The sequence below is a fragment of the Moschus berezovskii genome, chromosome 5 (assembly GCF_049115385.1).
Source record: "Moschus berezovskii isolate FMDL1 chromosome 5, NW_MosBer_1.0, whole genome shotgun sequence".
In the NCBI taxonomy this organism is placed as follows: domain Eukaryota; kingdom Metazoa; phylum Chordata; class Mammalia; order Artiodactyla; family Moschidae; genus Moschus; species Moschus berezovskii.
The window spans coordinates 107272581-107298737 of NC_142464.1; the positions used below are offsets into that span (position 1 = coordinate 107272581).

At 40.8% G+C, this 26157-nt stretch overlaps 1 protein-coding gene across 9 annotated transcripts in view; it reads right to left on the reverse strand.

The window, feature by feature from the left end:
• The window catches only part of LIN54 (lin-54 DREAM MuvB core complex component), a 64469-nt gene extending 38840 nt beyond the window's left edge, over positions 1 to 25629 (reverse strand). Inside the window, exons 1-6 of one of the 9 annotated variants that reach the window (XM_055435157.2) lie at positions 25477 to 25629; positions 24371 to 24412; positions 23632 to 23738; positions 23201 to 23415; positions 11493 to 12205; positions 7294 to 7417 (exon numbers count right to left, since the gene is read on the reverse strand). In XM_055435157.2, coding sequence (XP_055291132.1) covers positions 7294 to 7417; positions 11493 to 12173 — 805 coding nt within the window. In that variant the 5' untranslated portion in view covers positions 12174 to 12205; positions 23201 to 23415; positions 23632 to 23738; positions 24371 to 24412; positions 25477 to 25629. Of the gene's footprint in view, positions 1 to 7293; positions 7418 to 11492; positions 12206 to 23200; positions 23547 to 23631; positions 23739 to 24370; positions 24413 to 24720; positions 25344 to 25476 lie in introns of those variants that run through there. The other 8 variants (XM_055435159.2, XM_055435155.2, XM_055435161.2 and 5 more) reach the window with 8 other exon arrangements.
• Positions 25630 to 26157: the final 528 nt, after the last annotated feature.

Here is a 26157-nt window from a genome sequence, read left to right on the forward strand (position 1 = left end):
GTTGAAATATTAAGGACTTTTATCCTAGGTAGGAGAGGATTACAAAGACATGACAACTCCTCCAAATTCCTGAAAGACTGGGCGATGGTGCCATTCACCCTTCTGGTGCCCCCACCATTCTGGGCACACAGTAGGACTGCCGTTCCTACCCCCACCTCTTCCCTGTGGTGAGATTAGGGCCATATAACTAGTTCTGACCAACAGATTGTGAGCAGAAGTGATGTGTATCATCTACTGCCTATGCAAGACCTTCCCGGGCTCTCTTCTTCTACAGCTGAAAAGGTGGTTGCTCTGTCAGTCTGGGTCCTTGAGTGACCATGATGACAAGAGACCCACTCCTTTTTAACCCACAACAGACATGCAGATAACCCTGAAGTAAAAATCTAAAATAAAACTTCTTTAACTTCTGAGATTTAGACTGTTTTATTATGGCAGAAAAAAACAAGGCTATCCTGACTGATCCAGGCTGTTAGGTTGAAGGATCAGAACCATCTGTTATCTATCTGCTGCATAGCACTAATATATAGGAACAGAAAATTTTCAGTCTATCAGTAAGGAAGAACTTCCAACAAAAATTCCCAGTTGAAATGACTGTTTTAATATGAGTGAGTTCATACTCGCTGAAGGTCTATGAAACAGATGCTGGATAATCAAATCCACTGGCTAAAGAGGACACTCAAGCACTCAAGAAAGAGACAGGGTAGACGATTAAATTATCTCTAAGATCCCTTTAGATGCTATGATTTTGGACAGCAAGGAGATCAAACCAGTCAATTCTAAAGGAAATCAACTCCTTCCAGTGAGTATTCACTGGAAGGAATAATGCTGAAGCTCCAATACTCCGGCCACCTGATGTTAAGAGTCGATTCATTAGAAAAGACCCTGATGTTGGAAAAGATTTGAGGGCAGGAGGAGAAGGTGGCAATAGAGAGTGAGTTGATTCAATGGCATCACTGACTCAATGGACATGAGTTTGAGCAAACTCCAGGAGACTGTGAAGGACAGACAAAGCAGCCTGGTACGCTGCAGTCCGTGGAGTTGAAAAGAGTCACACGTGACTTAGAGCAGTGCTAAACAACAAAACAACAACTATTAGTTAGAGATGAAAGAGAAGGAGAGAGGGAAAAAAAAGGGGGAAGAGGAAAAAAAAGAAGGGACTTAACAGAGAACTAGCATGTAGTTTCAGGGCTATTACTAACAGCAATGTCATAGTACACGTATCTTTTTAAAAAATGAGTTAAGTTTTACTGGGCATTTATGAATTTTAAAATTATTTTAAATAAATTTTTAAAATTTTCTTTTACTTCATGATTACATTTTATATTACAGACATATTCCTTAGTGAATTTCAGCTGAGAGTTTTGCTAGGGTTTTTCTAGCCTGACTTACATCATAACTAGGCTGAAAAAAAAACAAAAAACAAATCCTAGCAAACCCTACCAAAACCCCTTTGACTGTGTGGATCACAACAAACTGTGGAAAATTCTGAAAGAGATGGGAATACCAGACCACCTTACCTGCCTTCTGAGAAATCTGTATGCAGGTCAAGAAGCAACAGTTAGAACCAGACATGGAACAACAGACTGGTTCCAAATTGAGAAAGGAGTATGTCAGGGCTGTATACTGTCACCCTGCTTATTTAAGTTATATGCAGAGTACATCATGAGAAACGCTGGGCTGGATGAAGCACAAGCTGGAACCAAGAATGCAAGGAGAAATATCAATAACCTCAGATATGCAGATGACACCACCCTTATCGCAGAAAGTGAAGAGGAATCAAAGAGTCTCTTGATGAAAGTGAAAGAGAATGAAAAAGTTGGCCTAAAACTCAACATTCAGAAAACTAAGATTAAGGCATCTGGTCCCATCACTTTCTGGCAAACAATGAAAACAGTGTTTTCATTGTTCTTTTCTTTTTCATTGTTCTTTATTGTTCTTTTCTTGGGCTCCAAAATCACTGCAGATGGTAATTGCAGCCGTGAAATTAAAAAGATGCTTGTTCCTTGGAAGAAAAGTTATGATCAACCTGGATAGCTTATTAAAAAGCAGAGATATTACTTTGCCAACAAAGGTCCGTCTAGTCAAAACTATGGTTTTTTGGGTAGTTATGTATGCATGTGAGAGTTGGACTATAAAGAAAGCTGACTGCCGAAGAACTGATGCTTTTGAACTGTGGTGAGAAGACTCTTGAGAGTCTCTTGGATTAAACCAACCAATCCTAAAGGGAATCAGTCTGAATATTCATTGAAGGACTGATGCTGAAGCTGAAGCTCCAATACTTTGGCCACCTGATGCAAAGAACTGACTCACTGGGAAAGACCCTGATGCTGGGAAAGACTGAAGGCAGGAGGAGAAGGGGATGACAGAGGATGAGGTGGTTGGATGGCATCACAGACTCACTGGACACGAGTTTGAGCAAGCTCTGGGAGACGGTGAAGGACAGTGAAGCCTGGCATGCTGCAGTCCGTGGGGTCACAGAGAGTGAGACACGACTTAGCAACTGAACTGACTGACATCATAACTAAATAAGCCAATTCTATAGAAACTAAATGAATCTGTATCAAATATTTTTAGAAGGCCACCCTCAAGTGTGGAGCCTGCCTCAAGTAACATGTTTATGTGTTCTGATTTCCAAAACTAACACCTGCAGGATAAGCCTAAAGCCCTATCAATCATTATTTTAAGAAAAGAAGCTACCAATAAAGACACATTTTTATAAAATGCTCATTTTTATGGCTACTACTACAATTTCTTATTTGTTAAGAATTACATACATTTCAGAAAACATATGTATATAAAATCTCCAATTCCTGAGGATAACTGGTACCAAAAAAAGGCCACTTATTCTGTGATAACCTAGAGGGGTGGGAATGCACAGGAGGTGGAAGGGAGATTCAAGACAGAGGGGACATGTGTACAGCTACGGTTAATTCATGCTGACGTATGACAGAAGTCAAACCAATATCATAAAGCAGTCATCAATCAATGAAAAATAAATAAGTATTAAAAAATAAAAACAATGTGACCTTAAGAATTCTATCATCTGTGAAAGTAATAATAGTAAGTCAGAAGGTTGTTATAAGTAATAAAATGTGATTATGGTTTAAAGTATTTTGTAGAATTTTAAAAATTAAAATGAAAAATAAAATTGGGTAAGTACAGCAAAAGAAAAGGCCACTTAAAGTGAATTACATTTAAAACAAGAACCAAAATGTCACTGTAATTAACAACAAAAACCTCTAAATTTTCCCAAGAACCCTCTATATCCTTTAAAATTCAAATTATTCTCTTCTGAAGGGCTACTTTTTTTTCCACCCAGATAGCATTTCTCCTGATTAATGTCCAAATCCCCATTTATCCTGGGCTCTTCATACAGAAGCACAAAAGTATGCAAGTAACAGTCTCACTCTGAAATCAACTTGTAAGGCATTTCACACTCTGCTGTCAGGTACTCTCCAAGACATAAGAAACATAATCCAAGAGCTACAGACAGGACAGGCTAGGGGCAGGAGCTAGCTTACCTGAGCCAGGACTAATTCTAAAGAGATTAATTCATTATCAAACATTTTAACGTTGATGAAGTTCTCTCTAATATAGCAGCTTGTTACCTTGGGAGCTCTGACAATGAGGACCTCTGTACCTCATTTAACCATCTCAAAAGTCATGTGAAGTGATTGGTTATAATATTCTGTATTATTCTATTGTATAGTTCTATAAAATGATGTTTTATAGAAAGAAATAAGAGGAACAAAAAATATATTCACCCAAAATCAGGGAGAAAATTAATAGAAGAACCATGACCAAAACCCAAGTCTCCAAATAGCTCCTCCAACATACCACACCACAATGCCTCCATGATATACAAATTCACTCAACAATACACATTCACTGAACACGTCTATGTATCAGAAACTGCAGGTACCAGAGACTCATAAAAAGCTAGTCATAAAAGGACAAATACTGTCTGATTCCACCTATACAAGATACACAGAAAAGTACAATTGATAGAGACAGAAAGTCTCTGCTAGGGGCTGGGGGAAGGAAGAAATTGAGAAGTTGTAGTTTAATGGATACAGAGATTTAGTTTTGCAACATGAAAAGTCCTAGAGACAGACAGTGGTGATGGTTGCATAACAGCATGAATATACTTAAAGCCACCAATGGTTAAAATGGTCAATTTCATATTATGCATATTTATCACAATTCTTTAAAATAATTAATTTTTAAAAACCAGATGGCAAACAAAATCCAAAATTACTATTGAGAGAAATCTTAAGTATAGTAGGGGAGACAGACAGGTAAGAAAACCAAGTATTACAATACATCAAGACTAATGCAAACGTTAAAAGTCACTGTGAAATTTAACAGAAGTCTAAAGTTAAGTGTTTGGTAGGTATAACCAAGTTTTATGGAAATACATAGGAGATGGTCAGTGAAAGAGTACCTTGCTAACCTAGGGATCAAAAAATTACCAGACAGTGGAGATAATCCAAAGACAAAATGGATGACTTAGCCATGAGGGAAGCAAAACCAAAAATCATTTCTGGTAAACCCAACATTGCCAAGAGTCTAAGTTCTAAGAGAACATGGTCAATTTGGTGATCTCTTAGAAATAAGTTACATCAGTAGGCCCAGAGCTGACAGAAGGTGAAAACGAAAAAGGTATGTATTAGATAATAAATGACTTTAATGCTAAGCAAGCTCTGGCATTTGAACCTATTCCTGATGATTTAAGGCAAGGAAATGTAAAAGAAACAGATATGACCAAGGAAATTTTAAGCAAGGGGGTGACAAGATTTGCATTTTAGAAAAGTCAACTTTATAAACACTAAGTTCATCTGGATTGAAAGAAAAATGATATTCATCTTCCATGAGAAGCCCAAGTCATTAAAAAGCAGTCTAAACGTAGTTATAAAGATCATTAGCTACAACTTAAAGACAATGGAATCACCTCGATAAGACAATTCAACAGGAGAGTTATTCTGGTGGTTTAAATTTGGCTTACATGAATTTTAAAAGCTATGAACTACTAGTTACCAGTTGAAATTATCCCTCCAAATTTAACGCCCCAAACCCTAGCGAAATTTAATAGAAGTCTGTCCCTATGCATTTGGGGAGGGCTATAATTCAAAGGTGAAGCTATGATTAGTGTGGAACACACTGTAAATGACCCAAAGACCCAGCAATGACATCCGTTACAGTCAAACGTGAGAGGTCCAAATATTCACTCAGATACACTTCTGAAAAACCACAATTATTTAGCATACAACTCCCCCTGCCCCACTTGTAATCAAAAGTTTTAAGGGATGCTCTCAAACTCAAAAATGGTAAAGAACTTTACACTGAGACAGTCCTCCTAGTTAACCACTTCAACCCACCCTATCTTCCAAGCGTCTGGTGGTCCCTTTATCATCAGTATATCCAAGCCTTACTCACTTTCAGCCAACTGAAGCCCAGTTCCTGAGGCAGCTCTAAACCTAAACCCTTTCCAATTTTTCCTCTGGGACTATACCTAGCTCCCATGACAGCCCTCAAGACACAAGCATCCTGTATAACCCCAAATCTCTACTGAAGACCAAAAGAAAGAGAACAAAAAGAGAATTTACCCAACACTGCCCTCAAACAACCACCTCCCCATGCCTTCTCTCACTTGCTAAAAAAGAGAAGCCTCCCTGCATATAATTCAAAGCCTTGGGAAAATGATTAAGTCTTTGCCACTGACTTCTGAGTTGCCTACTGTTATGAAAATGCTTAGTTGCTCAGTCGTGTCCTACTCCTTGCGACCCCATGGACTGTAACCTGCCAGGCTCCTCTGTCCATGGGATTCTCCAGGCAAGAATACTTGAGTGGACTGCCAGTTCCTTCTCCAGAGGATCTTCCCGACCAAACCCAGGTTTTCTGCACTCTTTACCATCTGAGTCAACAAGGAAAGACAGTACTAGGTGGCTTTAATACATATCCCAGGGATGGTTTGTTAACATTGGAAGTGACTTCATAAAGAATACACATTGTGGAAATGGGTAATTAGCATTTGAAAGTCTCTAGTCAAAGTCTACCACTCAGAGGTGCTTCCATAAGCTCTTAGCACAAGGGAAAGTAGAAATGAGTTCCTAAATGGTGAAAGGAGTAATGTTAGCGTAGCTCTGAATTAAAGACCAGTCACCGTGGCCTGGAGTAGGAAACTGCAACCAGTTCCAGTATTCTTGCCTGAGAGATTCATGGGCAGAGGAGCCCTCTGGGCCACAGTCCTTGGGGTCGCCAAGACTCAGACATGACTGAGTGATTAAGCATGAGTACCGGGCTGTGTGATATTCTCTAGAAGTACTGAGGTAGCCGCCAGTCAAGAAGAAATACGAGAGCTGGGCCAGTATGGAAAGAGAGTGAAAAGAAAATCAGTGGTGTTTTCAGGGAGCAATAATGATGGGTTATGAACTCTGTGCTGAATAGAGATGAATTTAAGGACAGCAAAGAACTCATTATTAATGAGGGGAAGAATGAATAGACCAGAGATTTCAAAGTGAAAGAACTGCCAGATTGGAGATACAAAGGCAGATGAACTAGAACAATAAAGAGAATGATATACTCAAAATCAAGCTTTTGGAGGTTTCACTGGTGATGACAAATTTTAATGTATATAATAAAAGAACTGGGCCACACTAAATAATTTGCTGGTAAAAGTAATACAACTAAAATGCTGTTCTCACTGTAGTAATTATTAGCATCACGACAATTTTTTGTTTCACAGAGAACTGCATACAGAAAATATTAAAACACTGAAACCAAAAATTCAAGCAGAAACCATGAAATACTACACAATCACATATACTACTTTAAACTTACTAGACTGAGCATGTCCTCTGGAGACAAACTGCCTAGATTCAAATCCCAACTTGGCCATTTACTAGTTGAGTGCCTGTTTCCATACCAGCAAAATGGGGATGTTACTAGAACCTACCCCATAGGATTGCCAGAGAATTAAATATATCACTCTTTGTGAAGACCTAAGAACAGCATGGGGTCCACAGCAAACATTATGCAAATGTTAGCTGGTATGATCAGAGTTTGGTATATCTTCTCCTAAAGATATACCAAAAACTCAGGACACTAAGCAATGGACTGATTTTGAGATACGGCATTTTGCTTGAAGCACACGTTTAACAAGTGTAATATATCTCATTAACCAGTTTGATTTATAGTAATAAACACTGAAACATTTCAAGGTGGTAGAACAGCCTTTTTTAAAACTAAAAGGAAAGGAAGTATTTAGCTTAACAAACTATAAAGAAGTATAACCTGCAATGACTGGTGGTGATACTTGAGTTGTCTGTCCTGTAACTGCTTTACTATTAATTGGTTTTGCAAAGATCAGCTTCGTGATTACCGGACCAGAGGTTGGTGTTCGAGGCTTCTTAGCAATCTGAAATATATAAATAACTATGAAAACCATTTTTCTATAAAACACCTACTTAATCAAGATTAGATAAGACTGATATACAGAAGTACATGTGAAACCAGCTCATTTAATAAAAACATATCTTAGTATTAATATTAAAAACATTTAAAACGCAGCCATTCACCCAAATACTAATATCACATCCGTAAGCCATTATGTAGTAATACCTTTGAATTTTATTTCAAATACTTATCTTAGTCTCTGAGACATACGCATATCATGAAAACCAAATTAATTTTTTAAAATAATGTTTAAAATAAATGTTAAATAATAATGAAACCAAAAAATGACATAGCAGTATTCTTTTCCAAATAACAAATTATTCAATAATAAAAGATGGAGTAGAATACATTAAGAAAGCATAGTGCAAATGATAAAGACATCTGTAAATATAATTTCATTGGCCCCTGGAAGCAAAATATAAACACACATTAAAGATAGGCTTATGACTTTATCTTCAACTTTAGATCTATGTATCAGGGGCAGATAAACAAAGAACTGCACAAGTTAACGCCTTAGGATACAAAGAGACATGTTTGACAAAACAAAGACTATTCTGAAGGTGAAACCTCTGAAATATTATTGACTAAAATATGATTTACTATAGTTTCAGTTCAGTTCAGTTCAGTCGCTCAGTCGTGTCCGACTCTTTGCGACCCCATGAATCACAGCACGCCAGGCCTCCCTGTCCATCACCAACTCCCAGAGTTACTATAGTTTACTAGACTATAAATTCTTTGAAGGGAGAGTCTATGTTTTATTCACCTCTGATTTTACATGATACATGGTACATTGTTGCCCTGAACTAAAATTCTTCACAAGTCAAGGAATGTAGAGTTACCAATGTTTTACATTAAAATTATCAATGTATGCAAAGAAAAGCTTTTTCTAAAAGCCAGAAGCAGAAATTTAGGAATGACAAAAATCACAAATTTTCACAGCAGGAAGGATATTAAATATTAACTTTACCTTTGGCAGATATGAAAATTGAGGCCTACTATTATTGGAAATAATAACTCAAAATGAACAAACATGACCAACTTAAATTACAAAATATACTAGAAGCTGCAACTGACCACAGAACCAGGTAAATATCAGCTTTGTGCTCTAACTATAAATTAAACTTAAAAACATATTTTCTTACATCTAGAATAAATTACTTCCTTACACTCAGAACACATTACTGACAAAATGCAGAGGAAATACAAATCATCTTTTAAAAAAACAAACCAGAGAGATCTACAACTATATATTAAAAAATATCCAGACTGCAAAACTCAGACATACCCAAATAAATCCATAATTGTACTTTACAAAACTGATGCAATTTGAGAGACAAAAAGGGAAAATATTTCCCAAGTATATTTACAGGCCTGGAACTCTAAAATAAGTTAGAATAGGTTTTCTATTGACTTAGTATTAAGAATCTCAAGAGGCAGAGGTACTGATATTTTTGAAAATCTGTATCTTGCAAAAAATAATCTTAGCTATAGTTTGGGAACTTAAACTATTTCCCCATTTTTAACTGATTTTCACAATCACAACTATACAAATACTTACCAACCAGGAAAAAAATGTAAACAATAGTACCAAAAGCTCATTAATTACTCAAATGAACAATCTCAACTTGCCTGTGTGGTTTTGTTTCTTTAATGGAGCATAGCTGAAAATAAGGATTTCCACTTCTGTTAAGGAACCTTGCTTTTTGTATCATGAATTAAACTACCCTAGGAGAAACTTACTTTTATTAAATAAAACAGAGCATAAAGGGTCATTTTTAAACAAATGTATCTAATTAACAGATTAACACAAAAATGAATCAGAAAAGGAAATTTACAAATAAGACTCCCAAATATGTGATCGAATAATAGATGCAGGTAATTTGGGGCACTGTGTTGTACAGATTTAGGAACTAATAAGGAGTTATGTTGTTCAAGACTGCTAATTATTTATTATCCTTACATACTATGCAGAAGGATCACAGGAAAGGGTTTATGTGTCTGTAATTAAGCGTAACTATCTCTGTTACTGCTTCTGGTTTCAACTGTCACCTCTTTCCTTCATTTTTCAAGATGGGTCTCCTTCTTCCACCCTTTCCTGTCGTCCACACCCTAACAGTTTCAATCGGATTAAATTTAAGACAATGCTGAGGACCATCTGGGGAAAAAAATGAGGATCACACACACTATGTAATACTAAACCAAATACTCTGGTACCTAAAATGGATAGAAAGGCATGTAGCTTTGTGTTTGTTTTTTTCTGAGCCTCATAGCTTTAGAGGCTACTCACTGGAAAAGGAAATGGCAACCCACTCCAGTATTTTTGCCTGGAGAATCCCAGGGACGGAGGAGCCTGGTGGGCTGCCGTCTATGGGGTCGCACAGAGTCAGACACGACCGAGGCGACTTGGCAGCAGCAGCATGAGTTGAAAAGATTTGAGTTGCCTAAAAATAACTGGCCAAGAAGAACAATATTCTAAATGGGGTTTCTTTTGTTTTTAAATAGAAGTTCTTTTTAAATAAACAGAATCAAATGTTATAAAAGTAACGACAATAAGAGAAGTTATAAAAATTAGACCCCAGCTTTCGTTTTTATTGTTGGTACTTGGGGGATTATAGAAAAAAACTAGTGGATACAAGTAAACTGGTCTTACAAACAGTATGTATACATTGCTCTATTAAATGGAAAAAAAAAAGACATTCTGATTTACATTATCAGTATTTTATAAACATGGCTATGATCCACATCCCCAAAGCCAGATAAAACTCTGGTAAACCAGTAAAAACACGTTTCACAACTGATTTTTAAAAAGACAAGTTGAGGATAAGGTGCCTCGTGGTGACAGGGTATCTCATTCAAGAGATCCTCATCAAAAGAAGTAAAAGGAAATCAGAGATAAATGAGAGACAATTGTGAATGAGAAAGCAAAGAACATTAAATGTTTTAACAGTGGCAAAAGGGACATGGGCAAATTATATATAAAGTCTGAGAAATCGTATGAAGTTCTTAAATAAAAAGCCCACGAAAAATAAGATTCTATTTTGCCAACATAATAAAAAACATTTTTTCTAGTATCAGCTCAGAGTGGATAATTGCCCAAACCTTCCTCCCTTCTTTTTATGCATTCTTTAGTTCTCTTGCCTTCTCCTTTTTTCTAAAAGCCAACTCTTTAAAACAGGAAATGCATTTGTGTTCCCTGGTCTTAAGTGGATCAGTGCTGACCTAAAAAGCCTATCTGGACACAAAAAATGGGGAACCACTTAACAGGTTCTGATAACCTTCTAGCTTGGGTTTCTATTCGTACTAACAATGGGTACCATTTTGAAGGATTTTCAGTGTTTTGAGAACCATATCAAGTACTGATCTGACGTGTTTCATCATGATCAAACAGCCATCTTACAGCTAAAGTCAAAAACTCAGAGAAAATAAGTAGCCTATCCAAAGTTCCACAGCACAGTCGGTCCTGCAGAAAAGTGACTGAAGTCCAGTTGGTCCAATTCTAAACCTTGCATCACACGGCACTGTCTTTCTACACTGCAAATATGAGTGATGCAGGGGACAGTAAATTCCAAAGAGGCACATACTGGCTGGTTTGAATGGCACATACTACTTGCTGGCTCGAACGGTTTCTCAGAGCAGCAACTTCTCCTAGACTCTGGCCATCTGTTAGCTGAAAATATCATGTCTGAATGATTTTTTGACAGCCCAGCACCAACTCTGCCATCTTTACACCAGCAGAACATCCTTGGACTCAAACTACGACTGAGAATAAAATGTGTTTCAAAATGAGTAAAAAGCTATAAATATACCACACATTGGAATTTAACCACAATTAAGTTCTAAGTTCTCTGGCAGAAATTTTCAAAAGCATTAGACATATCAAAGACGTTATTAAAAAAAAAAAACCACACAATTACTAAAAGCAACATTCAAAAGGATTCAGTAACAACTATGCATTTAATCACCCTACACATACAACTATGAATCAATTTAATATTTAACATGCATTTTCATTAAGAAGCCCCCTTTTTTTTTTTTACCTGTACTGTTTTTAACTGTTGGGTCTGTAACACAGAGGGCTGAGTTGTAGTATTAAGCAGTTGACTTCCTGGGGTCAATGCTGAGACACCAATGACAGGTTTCACCTCTGGCCTCCCTCCAATGGTAACTACTTTAATTTGCTGCGGTGGTAACTTAGCATCTCCTGACTGGGCCTGAGTTGTAACTTTCTGAGCCTGGGGTTGGCTATGGGGTAGTGCTAAAACAATTGGTGAACCAGACTTGCCCAAAGTTGTTAAAATTAACTTCTGTCCATCTGGTTTAAGGGTCTGATTGCCAAGTTTAAGATCAGATGTCTGTGATACTTTGTTTAAAATAATCTGATTGGCTGATATAGTCACAGGAGTCTGAGCACCAAGTTTTTGAAGGCCACTTGGAAAAGCTGGTTTCACTGTGGTATTAGAATCTGCTTTAGTGATTGTGGTGTTCACTGCAACTTGGTTAGTGTGGTTACTGTACACTGTGATTGGTTCCGTGGAAATGGGCGTGGCTGTAGAGTCACCAGTAGAATTTATGTTGACAATTTCTTCCAGTTCTGTCTCCATGGGAATTGGGGATGAAACAATAACAGCCTCAATACTATCATCATCCACTAAAGTTATACCAGTGTCCATTATCTCCTCTGGAAGCAAACTATTCACCTCAGCTGGCACCACCTCCATGATCGTTCTCCTTCGAGAAAGTTGATCAGGTGCTGCAATAAAAGTTGAAAAATGAATAAATTACTATGTTTCAAAACAGATATGAGAAAAAAATTAGCCAAGAAAAAAAGCAAATGACAAAACAAAAATTTCTACTGATGTGAGGGATATTCCTGATGCATATTTGTGTTAAACCATTTCAACAAATCCTCAATCTTCAAGAATCTGAAATATAAGTCCTATGGGACACAAAACTAGAAGCAAACATTCTCATTTACCATGTCTCAATCCAAAAGTATACTGCATTAAGGCAATACATAATTACAGGAAACTCCTTTCCAATTCCTACTCATAAATAAAACCTTTTAATCTTTGACATGTCTGATCATCTTATTTCTTCCTAGTTCTGGGTTTTTCTTCCCTACTAACAAGACTTGAAAACTTCTGATTTGCACAAGGAAATAAAGTTTTAAATAAAAACAGATATTAGAAAATATAGTCGACCCTCCAGTGAAAGAGGTCCTAAAATGAGGTTACTATATAATTTATAAAAATCCATTAAGTACTCAAATTGACGTTAAAGAAGTTTCTAGAGTAAGCCACCTCAGCAACTGCAGGTCAAATGGGTTATAGGTCCCCAGTTTGATCCATCAGCTTCATATTAAAGAAATTTTTATTTGGAAAGAAGATTCTCAACTCTTCCTCAGCTATTTAGAATGTCAAAAAGGGAACCATTTAAGAGGTATACAACCAGTTCCCATCAAGGAAAAAAAAAGATGGTAATGATAATAATAAAGCAGATCACAAACAAATCAGAATTGCAATGCTTTCAGCCAAAGGTCATGAAAAACTTCCAATAAAAGAGTCAGTACCAGTATCTTCACATATTAAAGACTATCTCATATTTATGACTGACTACATATCTTATTTAGACTTCCCTGCTGGCTCAGCAGTAAAGAATCCTTCTGTAATGCAGAAGACATGGGTTTGATCTCGGCATTGGGAACATTCCCTGGAGAAGGAAATGTCTACCTATTCCAGTATTCTTGCCTGGGAAATCCCATGGACAGAGGAGCATGGCAGGCTACAGTCCGCAGGGTCACAAAAGAGTCGTACACAACTTAGTGACTAAACCACCACCGTCAAACAAATTAATTGCCCAGACTACATCAAAGATTCATAGCAACCTAACCAGTAATTCCTTCTTTTCCCTTTTTCTTTTAAATACAAAAATGCAATACCCACTCCAAGGTTAAAAGTTAACAGACACGAGTGGCAAATTATAATTGAGCAGCACTAACAAAAACTAATACTGCCAAAATTAATCATCATTACTGAGCATTTACTACCTACCAGTGATGGCATAATTTAACCTATCCTGATAACAACTCCAAGATGCATCATTTTACAGATGAGGAAACTTAGAAATGCCCAAGGTCACAGAGCTTGTAAATGACAGAGCTAGAACTCAAACTCAGGATATGTTTTATGATACCAAAGTTCATAATTTTAATCACCCAATTTACTTCCTTAAAAAATAAGTCTACTCCTTTACAGTCAACCCTCTACCCCAAAATTCCTACTCTACACAACCACCGGTCTATTCTACAACTTCACTAGATCAGTGCTGCCTTTTTGCCCATTTTAGAACTTCACAAAGATGGAATCATATATTATGTAAACCCATGGCATAAAGGATGAGCCTCTCCCCTTAGCATGCTTTTTCAAATTTATCTTTATTCTTACACTTATTAGTAGCTCAGTACTTTTTTACTGCTGAGTAATATTCCATTGGATGAATCTACCACAATTTGTTTATCCATTCTTCTGTGGATGGACACTGATTGTTTCTTGTTTGGGACTATCATGAATAATATTGCTAAAAATCATTCAAGGTTTTTGTGGATAGATATTTTCATTTCTTTTGAATAATTACCTAGATGTGGACTTGATGGATCATAAGGTAAATTTACTTTTAACTTTGGGCTTCCCTTATGGCTCAGTGGTAAGGAACCCACCTGTCAATGCAGAAGCGGGTTCGATCCTGGGGTCAGAAAGATCCCCTGGAGAAGGAAATGGCAACCCACTTCAGTGTTCTTGCCTGGGAACCGAGGAGCTTGGTGGGCTACAGTCCATGGGATTGCAAAAGTCGGACACAACTTAGTGAGTAAACAACAACAATTTTAAACTTTGAATGAAATATGCCAGACTATTTCCCAACTTAGCTGTACCATTTTGTACACCTGCCAGCAAAGCATGGGATTTCCAGCTGCTCCACTTCCTCACCAACAACTGGTTTTGTCAGTCTTTTTAACTTCAGCCATTCTAGTGGGTGTGAAGTGATAGCTCATCGTGGTTTTAATTTGCCATTTCCAGATGACTAAATATGTGGAGCACCTTTTCATATGAATATTACCTATTTGTCTATCTTCTTTTTAAAAGTACCTGTGTGTTAAGTCTTTTGCCAATTAAAAAAAAAGGATTGGGGTTTTTAATCTTATTGAGTTGGGTGAGTTCCTTATGCATATTGCAACATCATCAGTCACAGTAACTTATAGCTCAGAGGAAATCACTAGGGTTTGGGGGATCCCAAAGTATGAGCACTTCTCTAGATTCGGCTCTTCCCGGTCAGTAGAGTCCCCCTCCCGCACTTACAGAACAAGGCATTTATGGAACAGGCTTGTGGAAACATCAATACCAACTACACCCTACACACACAGTGGCACATCAGCTTCCCATTCCTACTGCAAACCTTGTCCAAGCCCTTTCACCTGATTCTCAACGTGCCACCCCACAAAGAACGAGGAGGAGGATGACTTGGGTGTCACTATCCGATGCAGCCGTTAAGTTTGACTCTCTTCTCCCTGAAGTTCCCCCAGCAGGTTTAGACCTGAAGTCAAGGTATCAGAGGAGGAGAGGTCACGCCACAGAAGGAGATGGTGGCCTGACAGTGCATTTACTTTCAGTTTCATGCACTCACACTTGCAGCTCAACTGAACAAACTTCTAATGTTTTCAGGCCACCCAAATCCTCACTTCTGAGATCCTTCTCTTGGCTTGGGGGACTCCCTGACTCAGCAGCTACAGCCCCACTGCCTTTCGGCTAGGGCCGTGGAGTGGTGCATACAGCAAACAAAGCATCATCCAGGCCACCTCTCAGCTCAGCCCCTAACGATTCCAGGAGGTAGAACATGGAAGGGCTACTCCTCCTCCTGCCCCACCACCCCTGCCCGCCACGTGGGTGAGAGCACTCTCTACCAGATGCCAGTCTTTCCATATCCCCTAGCCCAGCCCTTAGGGTGCTCACCCTTCCTCTTTCAAGAAGCCACGTTTCTGTCACTCAATTCTTATGGCTTAAAACTGTCAAGAACCGGGAGGCGGCTGAGATTCTAGACTCTCCTTGCAAGCTAACAAAGTTGCCTGTCACTGTTTCGTGGAGACTGGCAGACGACACAGTAGTCCTAGGACAGAGACCAGGGACTTATCACACCCAGCACAGCAAGGAATGGAAGCACCGTGTGTGTCTTGGTTCCCTTGTTGCCCCCACGTCCCACAGGGCAGACGTGGAGAGGCGCCCAGGTGTATGCTGTGCAGGCAGTGGGTTTACAGTGAAGAACCTTGAGCCTAAGGAACCTGAATCATTTATAATGGGCTGAAGCACATCTGCCCTTTGTCCAAAGGGAGATATTATCTTTATGACACTGGACGTATAAGCAAATCTGCCCTCTGCTACGACAGGAGTCACTAACTCAATCACCCAAGGCTTTATGCTATACAAACATCCTGGAGAAAGCTGTTTAAAAGGGCTGTCACTGCCTCTCTTGTACAAAACTACAAAGACCCATGGGGAGCTGTCTCCCAACAGTATACCTCTCTACTTATTTTAGCAACGTGTTTTGTACTTCGAGTGTTTAGGCCTTGTATATATTTTGGTAAATTTAATCCCTAAGTGTTTTGTGTTTTTTGATATATTGTAAATGGCCTTATTTTCCAACTGGTTGGTTGCTGCTAGTATATAGGAATTCAACTATTTTACATTGTCCATCGCTAAACTCACTAAATCTTGGGTAGAGTCCACAGGATTTTTCAGAAAGATAATTCATATTATTTGAGAATAATAATTCTCTGTATCATTATTTATAATAATAATAACCTGTAGTTCTTCCTTTCCAATCTGCATGTCTTTTGTTTCTTTTCTTGCCTTACCATACAGGCTAGGACCTCCAGTAAAATGCTGAATATAAGTGGTAAGCGCAAACATCTTTACCTTGTTTCCAATCTTAATCTTAGCTGTAGGTTTTTCATAAATTCCCTCTGTTGGCTTGAGGAAGGCAACTTATAGTGCCAGAGTGTAGTTGTTTCTTTTTTCAAATGGATACCTAATCATATGTTTTTTTCTGCAACTAGTGAGATAAACATATGGCTTTTTCTCCTTTGTGAAAGTCCCTCAAGTTGTGTCCGACTCTTTGCGACCCCATGGACTATATAGTCCATGAAATTCTCCAGGCCAGAATACTGGAGTGGGTAGCCTTACCCTTCTCCAGGGGATCTTCCCAACCCAGGGATCGAACCCAGGTCTCCCCCATTGCAGGCAGATTCTTTACCAGCTGAGCCACAAGGGAAGCCCAAGAATACTGGAGAGGGTAGCCTATCCCTTCTCCAGCATATCTTCCTGACCCAGGAATCGAACCGGGGTCTCCTGCACTGCAAGAGGATTCTTTACCAACTGAGCCATCAGGGAAGCCCATTTTCTCTTTTGAGTTATATTGATTTTTTTTTCTTAAGCCAATTTTGCACTGCTGAAATAAACCCCACTCAGTAAAATTATATACAATTATATTCTGTATATATTGCCAAATTCTGTTGGTTAATACTTTATTAAGTAATTTTGTCTATACTTATAAGGACTCTTGGTCTGTAGTTTTTTTGTCGTGGCTCTCTGGGGACAATGCCAGTCTAACAAAATAAGCTGGGACATTGTCCCTTTTCAATTTTCAAGAAGCATCTACATGGAACTGTTACTATTTCCTCCCAAAACGTTTGTTAGAATTCACCAGTAAAGCCATCTGCTGCTGCTGCTGCTAAGTCACTTCAGTCGTGTCCAACTCTGTGTGACCCCATAGACAGAAGCCCACCAGGCTCCCCCGTCCCTGGGATTCTCCAGGCAAGAACACTGGAGTGGGTATGTAACTATAAATTCAATTTCTTAAAAAGATGTAGGGTTATTCTGGTTATCTCTTTCTTTCAAATGACCTTTGATATTTGATAGTTTGTATCTTTTAAGGAATATGTCTCTCTAAGTTGCCATAATTTAATAGCATAAAGTTACACATATTATTATTTCAATGTCTGCAGAATTGGCAACTCTTCATTTCTTATTTTCATAGTTTCTGTCTTTTCTCCTTTTTTTTCTGATCAGTCTGATTGGAGATTTTTCAGTTTTATTGATCTTTTCAAGAATAATTTTGGCTTCATTGATTTTTCCCAACCGTTTGTCCATTTCTAACTTAATTGACTATTATCTTTATCTCCTTCCTTCTGCTTACTTTAGATTTAATTTGTTTCTTCTAGAAGCTTAAAATGGAAGCACAGATCGGGATTTAACAAACCATAGACTACAGATCAAATTAAGACCACAGTCCATTTATGTATTGCTCTCCAACTAAGAATGATTTTTACATTTGTAAATAGTTGGGGGAGGGGCCTACAAAACCTAAAATAGTTGCCATCTGGCCCTTTATAGAAAGTTTGCCAACACTTGGTTTAGATCATTGATTTTAAACCTTTCTTCTTTCCTAAAATTAACATTTAGTGTTAAAAATTCCCCCAACACTGCTTTAACTGCATTCTGCTAATCTCAATGTTTTTATTATCATTCACTTCAAATCTTTTCTAATATTCCTTGTGATTGCATCTTTGACACATGGAAAATAAAGAAGTGTGCTATTTAATCCCCAAATATTTGGGGATTTTTCTACCTTTTATTATTGATTTCTAGTTTACTCCTATCATTGTCAGAGAATATAATACTCCACCATTTCCATTGTGTGAGATGACATTTGGAGGCTTGTTTGAGGCTCAGCGTATGGTCCAGCCTGGTGAACAGCACACGTGCACCTGAAGAGAACATGTGTTCTGTGGCTGCTGAGAGCAGTGCCCCATAAATGTCCAATAGGTCAAAACGGCTGGGAGTGCTGTTCAGATCTTCCAGTCTTTCTTTTTCCTCTTCTATCCATTACTGAGAAAGACTGCTAAAATTCTCAAACATGATTGTGGATTAGTCTGTTTCTCCTGTGCATTTTTACTTCTTCATGTATTTTAAAGCTCTGTTATTAGGAAGAACATGTCCTCTTCTGACTGATCCTATTAAAAGAGACCAGGGGCTATAGGACTAGAAGTCTCCCTTGGAAGTAGGAGTAAAGTTCAAACTTCCAACCAGAAAAGGTCTGATTGGTCTGGTCGGTCTCTAAGTAGCATGGGCTGTGCAGAGTTCTGGAGCCAGCACACCTCACAGGCCACTGAGCAGACTGTAATAACTGCTTTATGATTAGACATCCCTAGCTGTTTCCATCAGGGTCACATGCAGGGCAGGGTGGCCTCCGCTAAGAAAACTCTCAGAAGGAGCTTGTGGGCATGGCAGGAAAGGGTTTGGCCATCTAGTGACATGAATCATCACTCTAATTTTATCCCTTAGGAATGGAAGATATGCCCTAGCACATGCAACCTCATCACCCCTGTGTTGAGGACCACTCCAAAAAGAGAGAGAAAGAGAGGATCTTCACCAGCAGGCAGGATAGAGGAGCTGTAGTTTACCTCATGTGTCTGAAGGGTTACCTCTCAAGGTATGGAAAGAAAAGAATACCAAATATACAACACATTTCCTATGCTTCCAATATTTGCTGCTCATAAAACAAAGCTTTTAAAGCTTTAGTTTTAAACAATTTTTTTATTTTTATCAGTATTTACTTAACAAATATGTATTACTTCCCAACTTTGTGGAGGGAAATTAACCAAAGCCCTTGCCCAGACAGACCGTAGAAGTCAACAGAAGAGTGGCATAATCACAGCTATAGTTTGGGAGGATTAACTTCATCTTGGAGTTTTACTAGACTGAAAGCAGGGAAGCCAGTTACAAGGCTATTACAGTAATTAGTTCAAGTCAGAGATAAACGGAGGGTCTGATTTAGGACATTAAAATAAATAAATACAACATAAAACAATGTAAGATAGAAATGACAAATGCTCTATGCTTTCACACTTTTAATTTTTTTTTTTTGAGACTATTACCAGAGCTGAAGCACTGTTCTTTTTCTTAGTTACAGGTGGAGGACAAGCTGGTAAACAACTGTTTTCATTCTTGCACATAATAATACAAAGTGAACTATCACCATAGTATAGACGGTAACTTGTCAGATGTTGGGACAGAAATATCTGGATGTTTGAGAACGACACTTTTGTACTAGAGCTTACCACCAGCACTGATTGGCTAAGTATACTACTTGGATTTTAGCTTTCATTTCTAAAGTCTAGCATCAACAACTCAAAAACTAAGTATAGAATTACATTTCTCAAACTAAACTGGGAGCAGTGGACTGTAAGACATGAGTCTTGAATAAATGCTGGAAAGTTTGTATTTTCATTTCAGTAATGTATTTTTTTAAAAAAGTATATTCTGGATTACCACCATCAGTGGTACCAGAATTAGAGTGGGCTAAAGAAAAAGGTATATAAGGATCTTACAAGGTAAATGATATATTTAAGTCACGTGGAAATCAAACCACCTAACTGGTGATTTAAGGAGGAAGGTTCTGTGACACCCAAACTTAGAAAAATAGTGTACGAGTTGAGTTATCGTATGATACACAGCATGGGGCTTCCCAGGTGGCTCAGTGCTAAAGAATCTGCCTTCCAATGCAGGAGATGCGGTTCGATCGGCGGTCAGGAAGATCCCCTGGACTAAAACCTGGCAACCCCCTCTGTATTCTTGCCTGGAGAATTCCATGGACAGAGGAGCCTGGCAGACTACAGTCCATGGGGTCCCAAAGAGTCTGACACGACTGAGTGACTGAGCACACACATCCACAAACAGCATATAGAAAGCGCCACGTCTAGTCAAAGCAGACAATGGCATATTGACTATGCAAGCAAAGTTTCCATTTCATCAAAACATCATTCATCACCCTAAATTTTACCGCCTCTATAGTTTTGTTTATATTTCATTTATACTTCCGTAAAAGCAATAAGCATAAGGAATTCATATACATCTAAAAATTAAGTATTTTAATACAGTGAAACTATTTAGGCCAATCCTGACAATTCACAATACTTTTTCCCTTTAAAGGGGGACTGTATATTATTCATGCTGTAAGACTAACATGGAGGAAAAAACATGGAGATTCAAATCAGAAAGATGTGTTTCCAAATCTTGACACTCCTCATTGCTTATTGTGTAGCCCTAAGCACTAATCTCTCTAAGCCCCAGTTTACTAGCAGAGTTACTGTGAAGATAGTTCTGTGCACAAATGAAAATTCTTCTCTTCTTTCTCTATCCAAATTAGCTTCTCCTGATTTCTGTCTTATTTAATTTTTATAATTTGGCGGGGAGCGGCTGTGCCACATGGCATGTGGGATCTCAGTTCACTGACCAGAGATTGAACCAGGGCCCTGGGCAGTGACAGCTTGGAGTCCCAACCACTGGACCACCAGGGAATCCCCTCCCCATAAAATTTTTAATCCGTCATATATCATGCAGATTACACCTTCACAGTATCTCCTTCCCACTGCAACCAAGAGTTTTAAAATCTCTGAAGCTCAGAGCCAACTACTGTATTTTTTACCTTTATCTTCTCTTACCTGCAACACATCCCAAAGAAAAAGCTACAGGACTTAATTCACCCGAGTGCACCTCTGAAGCGGTCACTCTCCTACTCACACACTTTCTGTAACCCTGAAGGCCTTCTGCATTACGGCTATACCCAACCTACCCTTCCAGTGTTACCTCCACCAATTCCCAAAGTGAAAGTTTCCTGGAGGAGGGGAATGGCAGACTACCCTAGTATTCTTGCCTTGAGAACTCCATGAACAGTCTGCAAAGGCAAAGATACCAAGCCCTAGCACAGTACATGACACACAGTAGATACCCAATAGTAACATTCGGAAAAAAAAAGTAGAGGGAATCTGCAATGCTCCTCTTCACCAAAAAAGATACCCGACTAACTCAACTGACATAACTCTTCATTGCTTTCTAACACACTTCTATTAATTGGCAACTCTTTCAACAACAATCTAAAAACTGGTCTTTAAAGACAATCACAAGGAATCACAAAAAGACAATGGCAATCGGTGATTTAAACAACAAAAACAAAAAAAGCCAATGAATAAGCATGCTTCTTTATTTTATTTATTGGGCTTCCCCAGTGGCTTAGCTGGTAAAGATTCCGCCTGCAATACGGGAGATGTGGATTTGATCCCTGGGTTGGGAAGATCCCCTGGAGAAGGAAACAGCTACCCACTCCAGTATTCCGGCCTGGAGAATTCCAGGGACTGTATAGTCCATGGGGCTGCAGAGTCGGGGACACGACTGAGCGACTTTCACTTATTTTTAAAATTCTTAGTACTGACTTAGCAGCTGAGTTGGCAGAGACCAAACAACTGCAATGTAAGAGCTATAAGAAAAAACAGTAACAACAATCAAATTCCTACTGGATAAAACATCAGGAAAAAACGATTTTAAAAACTCATTAACTAAAACCTCTGAGTACCTCTCAGTTATTTCCCCTGAAAAAATACTTTTGGTCTCTCAGTCCTCTAGTGAACAAATTTGGACACACAATGTGCAAGCTATACACACACACACACACAAAATATTTCCTCTCTGAATAGAACACATAAAGAATAAAACTGTATGACATGCTATGACATCATCTCTTTGTAGGAAACTTGGATATGGAAAACCACTGCTAATCATAAACATCACCAGGGGACATTTCTTAAACATTCATCTCTCTGTTCACTCATATACTCAACCTTCAACTGACCCAACCACTACAAAAGCTGGAGGAAAAAAAAAAATCAGAGGGCCCCAAATTAATGTATAAAAATGTGATTTCACATGTAACTTTTCAGTAACACTAGTGTTGAGGATCTGCAGCACAATCTAAAGCAGACATGGATCTTTAGGCAACCTGACAAAACCAGACTGTGGCTGTCAAAAGCTCAATCAGCCCAATTCTCCAGCTCTTGAAACAAAGGGCTACAAGTCCAGCAGGTTAAATAAAACAGAGGTCTCAATTTGTCTTTAACCAACTTAAAATTTGACTCATATCAAGTGTGAGCATCAAGTCATCACAACTTCCTTCTTAACAATGAAGGCAAAACTTGTGAACCAAAATAGGGCTCCCAAAACTGTATTTCACTTGGATCATAAAATCTACTGTAAAATCTTCCATAACTTTACTCTCTGAATTCATGAAATGGATGAGAGGCAGGGAAACACATGGATATCAGATATGACTGACAGTATCTCAATTGTCATCTGCCGAATGGCAGGGGCCAAGGAGTCATCTATAGATGACTGAGCCATCAAAGAAAGAGACATTTTCAGTGATTACAGAACTGGTCCACAGGCTCACAAAACGTGAACATCCACACCCCAACAAGTTACAGACTATGATCTAAGACCCAGAGCTTAAATGCCGAATAAAATGCCAACGTTCGGCCTCCCTAAAGAAACGTACAACCCCATAAACTGCTGGACATCATCAAACCAACACCCGCCGGAGTGGATATTTTAAACATTCAATCAGGAAACCAGGATAACTGCTAGCGGTTCCTCTAGGCCTCAGCAGCAGCCTTGGGTATAAGAGCAAACTCGAGTCCTCTTAATACTCAAAAGAATAATGTTGATGTCATGACGAGGCTGCTGATCCTTTGCACTCTGAACTAGCCCTTCCTTGATCCGCGGGGCGATCCTTCGCCCACCCGCCCCCTCCCCACAAATAAAGCGACCTCGCAACGGAGCAGCCCTCGGGTAGCCCCCGGCTCGTCTACCTCCGGCGGCGGCCGCTTTCTCCTCCCTCCGGCTCCGAGGTGGGGGCTCCAGAAGGTCCCGGGCAATCCCGAGCCCGGGCGGTGCTGCTTTTGCGTGTGCACGGTGGCTCCGGCCAGCCGCTTCCTCCCCTCGTCTGCCGGACCTGGAACGCTTCTGGGGAACCCGGGGGCCGCGGACGGAGTCCCGGGTGGCGACGCCGCCGCGGCCGCCGCCTCTGGTATGTCAGGGGCCGGGATTGTATTTCGAAAGATCCGCCATTTTCACCTCGTCATCACCATCACAGCTCAGCAGCTTCCCCGACAGCCCGAGCCCGGGCCGCCGCCGCCGCCGCCAGTAACCTCCCCCTTCCTCCTCCTCCCCGCCCCGGCCCTCCCCTCCCGAGAGGCGCACACCCACATATCCGGGGAAGCCTCCCGCCGGCCCCGCCAACCTTCAAATGCTCGGGGAGACACCGCTGCACACACAGCCCACGCCGAGACCTTTCACCCCGCCACGGAGGGGAAATCGCGCTACCTGCAGGGTCCCCAGTCCGGCAGACTTTTGTTTGGAAGAGGAAAAGAAAAAAAAAAAAGTGGAAGGGGGCAGAGGGACCACCAACAGCTTCCACTCTTGGCCACTTTCAGGACAGCAACTTGAGTGAGATGATGGAATGCCTTTGATGCGCTGTGTCCATCGCAGACACGAAACAACAACAACAGGATCAAGACCTGGAATGTCATTCACCAGCTCTGACATTTTCCTCCACCGCCAGCACCGCTTTTGACAGAATGGGCTGTTTCCCACCGCACTTCCGATCTCTCTGATACATTTGTAAATTTACAGGCATTGATTCTTAGGCAGATACTGTGGTCACAACGTCTAAGTTTTCAAAATAAAAGTTCCAAACTGTTTCCTCTTAACTTCCTCTGATCATTTCTGTCCATAAACACTGTGACATCGTTTGTCATTGGTTTAAGACGTCAAAGAGCAACTATGTTTAAAATGTACGGATCCTACTCATGAGTGAACAATCTCTAAAATACAGAAAATATACCTCGGAGTTAAATTTTTTTTTTTGCCAAACATTTTTAGAATCTAAGTCATCAAATTAACAAAAAAATCTGCAGCTGAAATTTTTGATACAGTGAAAATAAGCAGCGTGCTTTAGAAAAGACCCTAGAATTACCTACCCAGCTCCACCAGCATCTCTCATCATGTAGTTTAATAAATAACTAAAAGAGAAGATAGGCATGTTTTAATCATCAAAGAAATAAGAAAACATTAAGCTTCATGGCTTCTGAGTAATAAAATTTTTCTAAAAAACTAAATTGTCTACCTTTACTAATTTCAGATTTGATAACCATCCATTTTTTAAAAGGTGAATTCTGTGCCCACCATTCAACTACAGCATAAGCTCTAAAAGACCTATCTGAAATGAGCAAACTGAATTTCCAGGTTTCGAGCAGAGCCACTCTACTGTCTTTTTTTAGAAGTTAGTTTGAGAAAAGAAGGGTAGAAGGTGAACAAGGCATTTCCTTACCTGGCTTGAATGACAACTCCATAGAAAAGTCGGTAACTTCAGGCTTAAACAACTGCTATCATCACCCAGCCCAGACGCCGTTTTCTATATGCAGCCGGCTAGACGCTGACAGTATCCAGCCTTGCCAATTTTTTCATCTGTAAACTTTACTTCCCACCGCCAGCCCCGGCCACACGCACTCCGCTTGGTGCTTACCGTTGCTTGGCCAAGCTAAGTGCTGGCCCGCTCCCTACCCCGTGCACCCCGGGAACATTATGACATTTGGCCGGTGGGCTTCGCGAGGAAAACGGACAGACACGAAGAAGACACCACCACAAAGGGGCACAGGAAGGACGGGGCGGCGGGCGGCAGGGAAAAGGAGGGGCTGGTACAAAATGACACAGCAGCCAAACTGGTTCCCAGAAACCCGGGGCCGACACGGCGGCTCCTCCGGCCGCGCAGCGTGCGTGTCAACAGCCGCGGGAGCCCTTCCTCCCGATCGCCGGGCAGGGCGGGCTGCCGGCCGAGCGCCGGCCCAGCCGGGTGACAGCCGCCCCTCCCGAGAGCCGGCGGGAAGGGGCCGAGCCGGGAGGATCCTCCCGCCTCCTGCGGCCCGGGGGATGGGGCGCGGCGGCCCCCCAGGCTGCAGGTTCCCGCTCTCCGCCATGACCCCACCAGCCCGGGCTCCCGGAGGGGGCGGTCCGGCGCCCCCGCCCGCGGGCCCCCTTTCCCGCCCGCCCGCCCAGGGGCCCCCCACCCCGGGGGGCTGACACTCACCGAAGCCGGCGGCGCCGCCGCCTCCTGCTCAGGCCGCGCTCCCTGGGCTCCCAGCAGCCGCGGCGGCGGCGGCGCCTCCGAGACACAGACCCGGGTTTGTTCAAAATCACGCGCCCAGCGCCATTCCGCCGCCGCATCCCATAATACGCCGGGCCCTCCCCGCCCGCGCGCCCCTCTCGGCCCGCCCCTCCGCTCGGCCCGCCCCGCCTCCCGGCCGGCTTCCTTCCCGCCCCTTCCGCGGCTCCGGGCCCCGCCCCTTGGCAACGCGGCCCGGCGTCATCCCGCACGGCGCCGCCAGCGCGCTCCGGCTCCACGTGACGCCGAGCGGGCGCTCTGTCAAAGCTTTCGCACGGAATGTTCCATCCGACTGAACCCGGGAGGGGGTGGGGGTGGAAGCGCGGGATCGCGCCTGCGGTTGGAGGGACTGCCTTATCGTCCAGCTTTCCTTGTTAGGAAGTCTGTGCAGTAGGTGCGATTTCCAGCGTCTTGCCGCTGTTTGATGTTCTTGCGTGGGAAAGTGATCGGTCGTCACATCTCTTAGTTTCTGAAGCGCTGTTTTTGCAAGGGTCGCTAAAAAGCCCCTGGAACAGCACGCAGAGTTAAACTTATTTTGAAAGGGACTTTTTTTTTTTTTTTACAGTGTACTGCCAAGACTAACACAATCCAAATTCTTGGTATTTG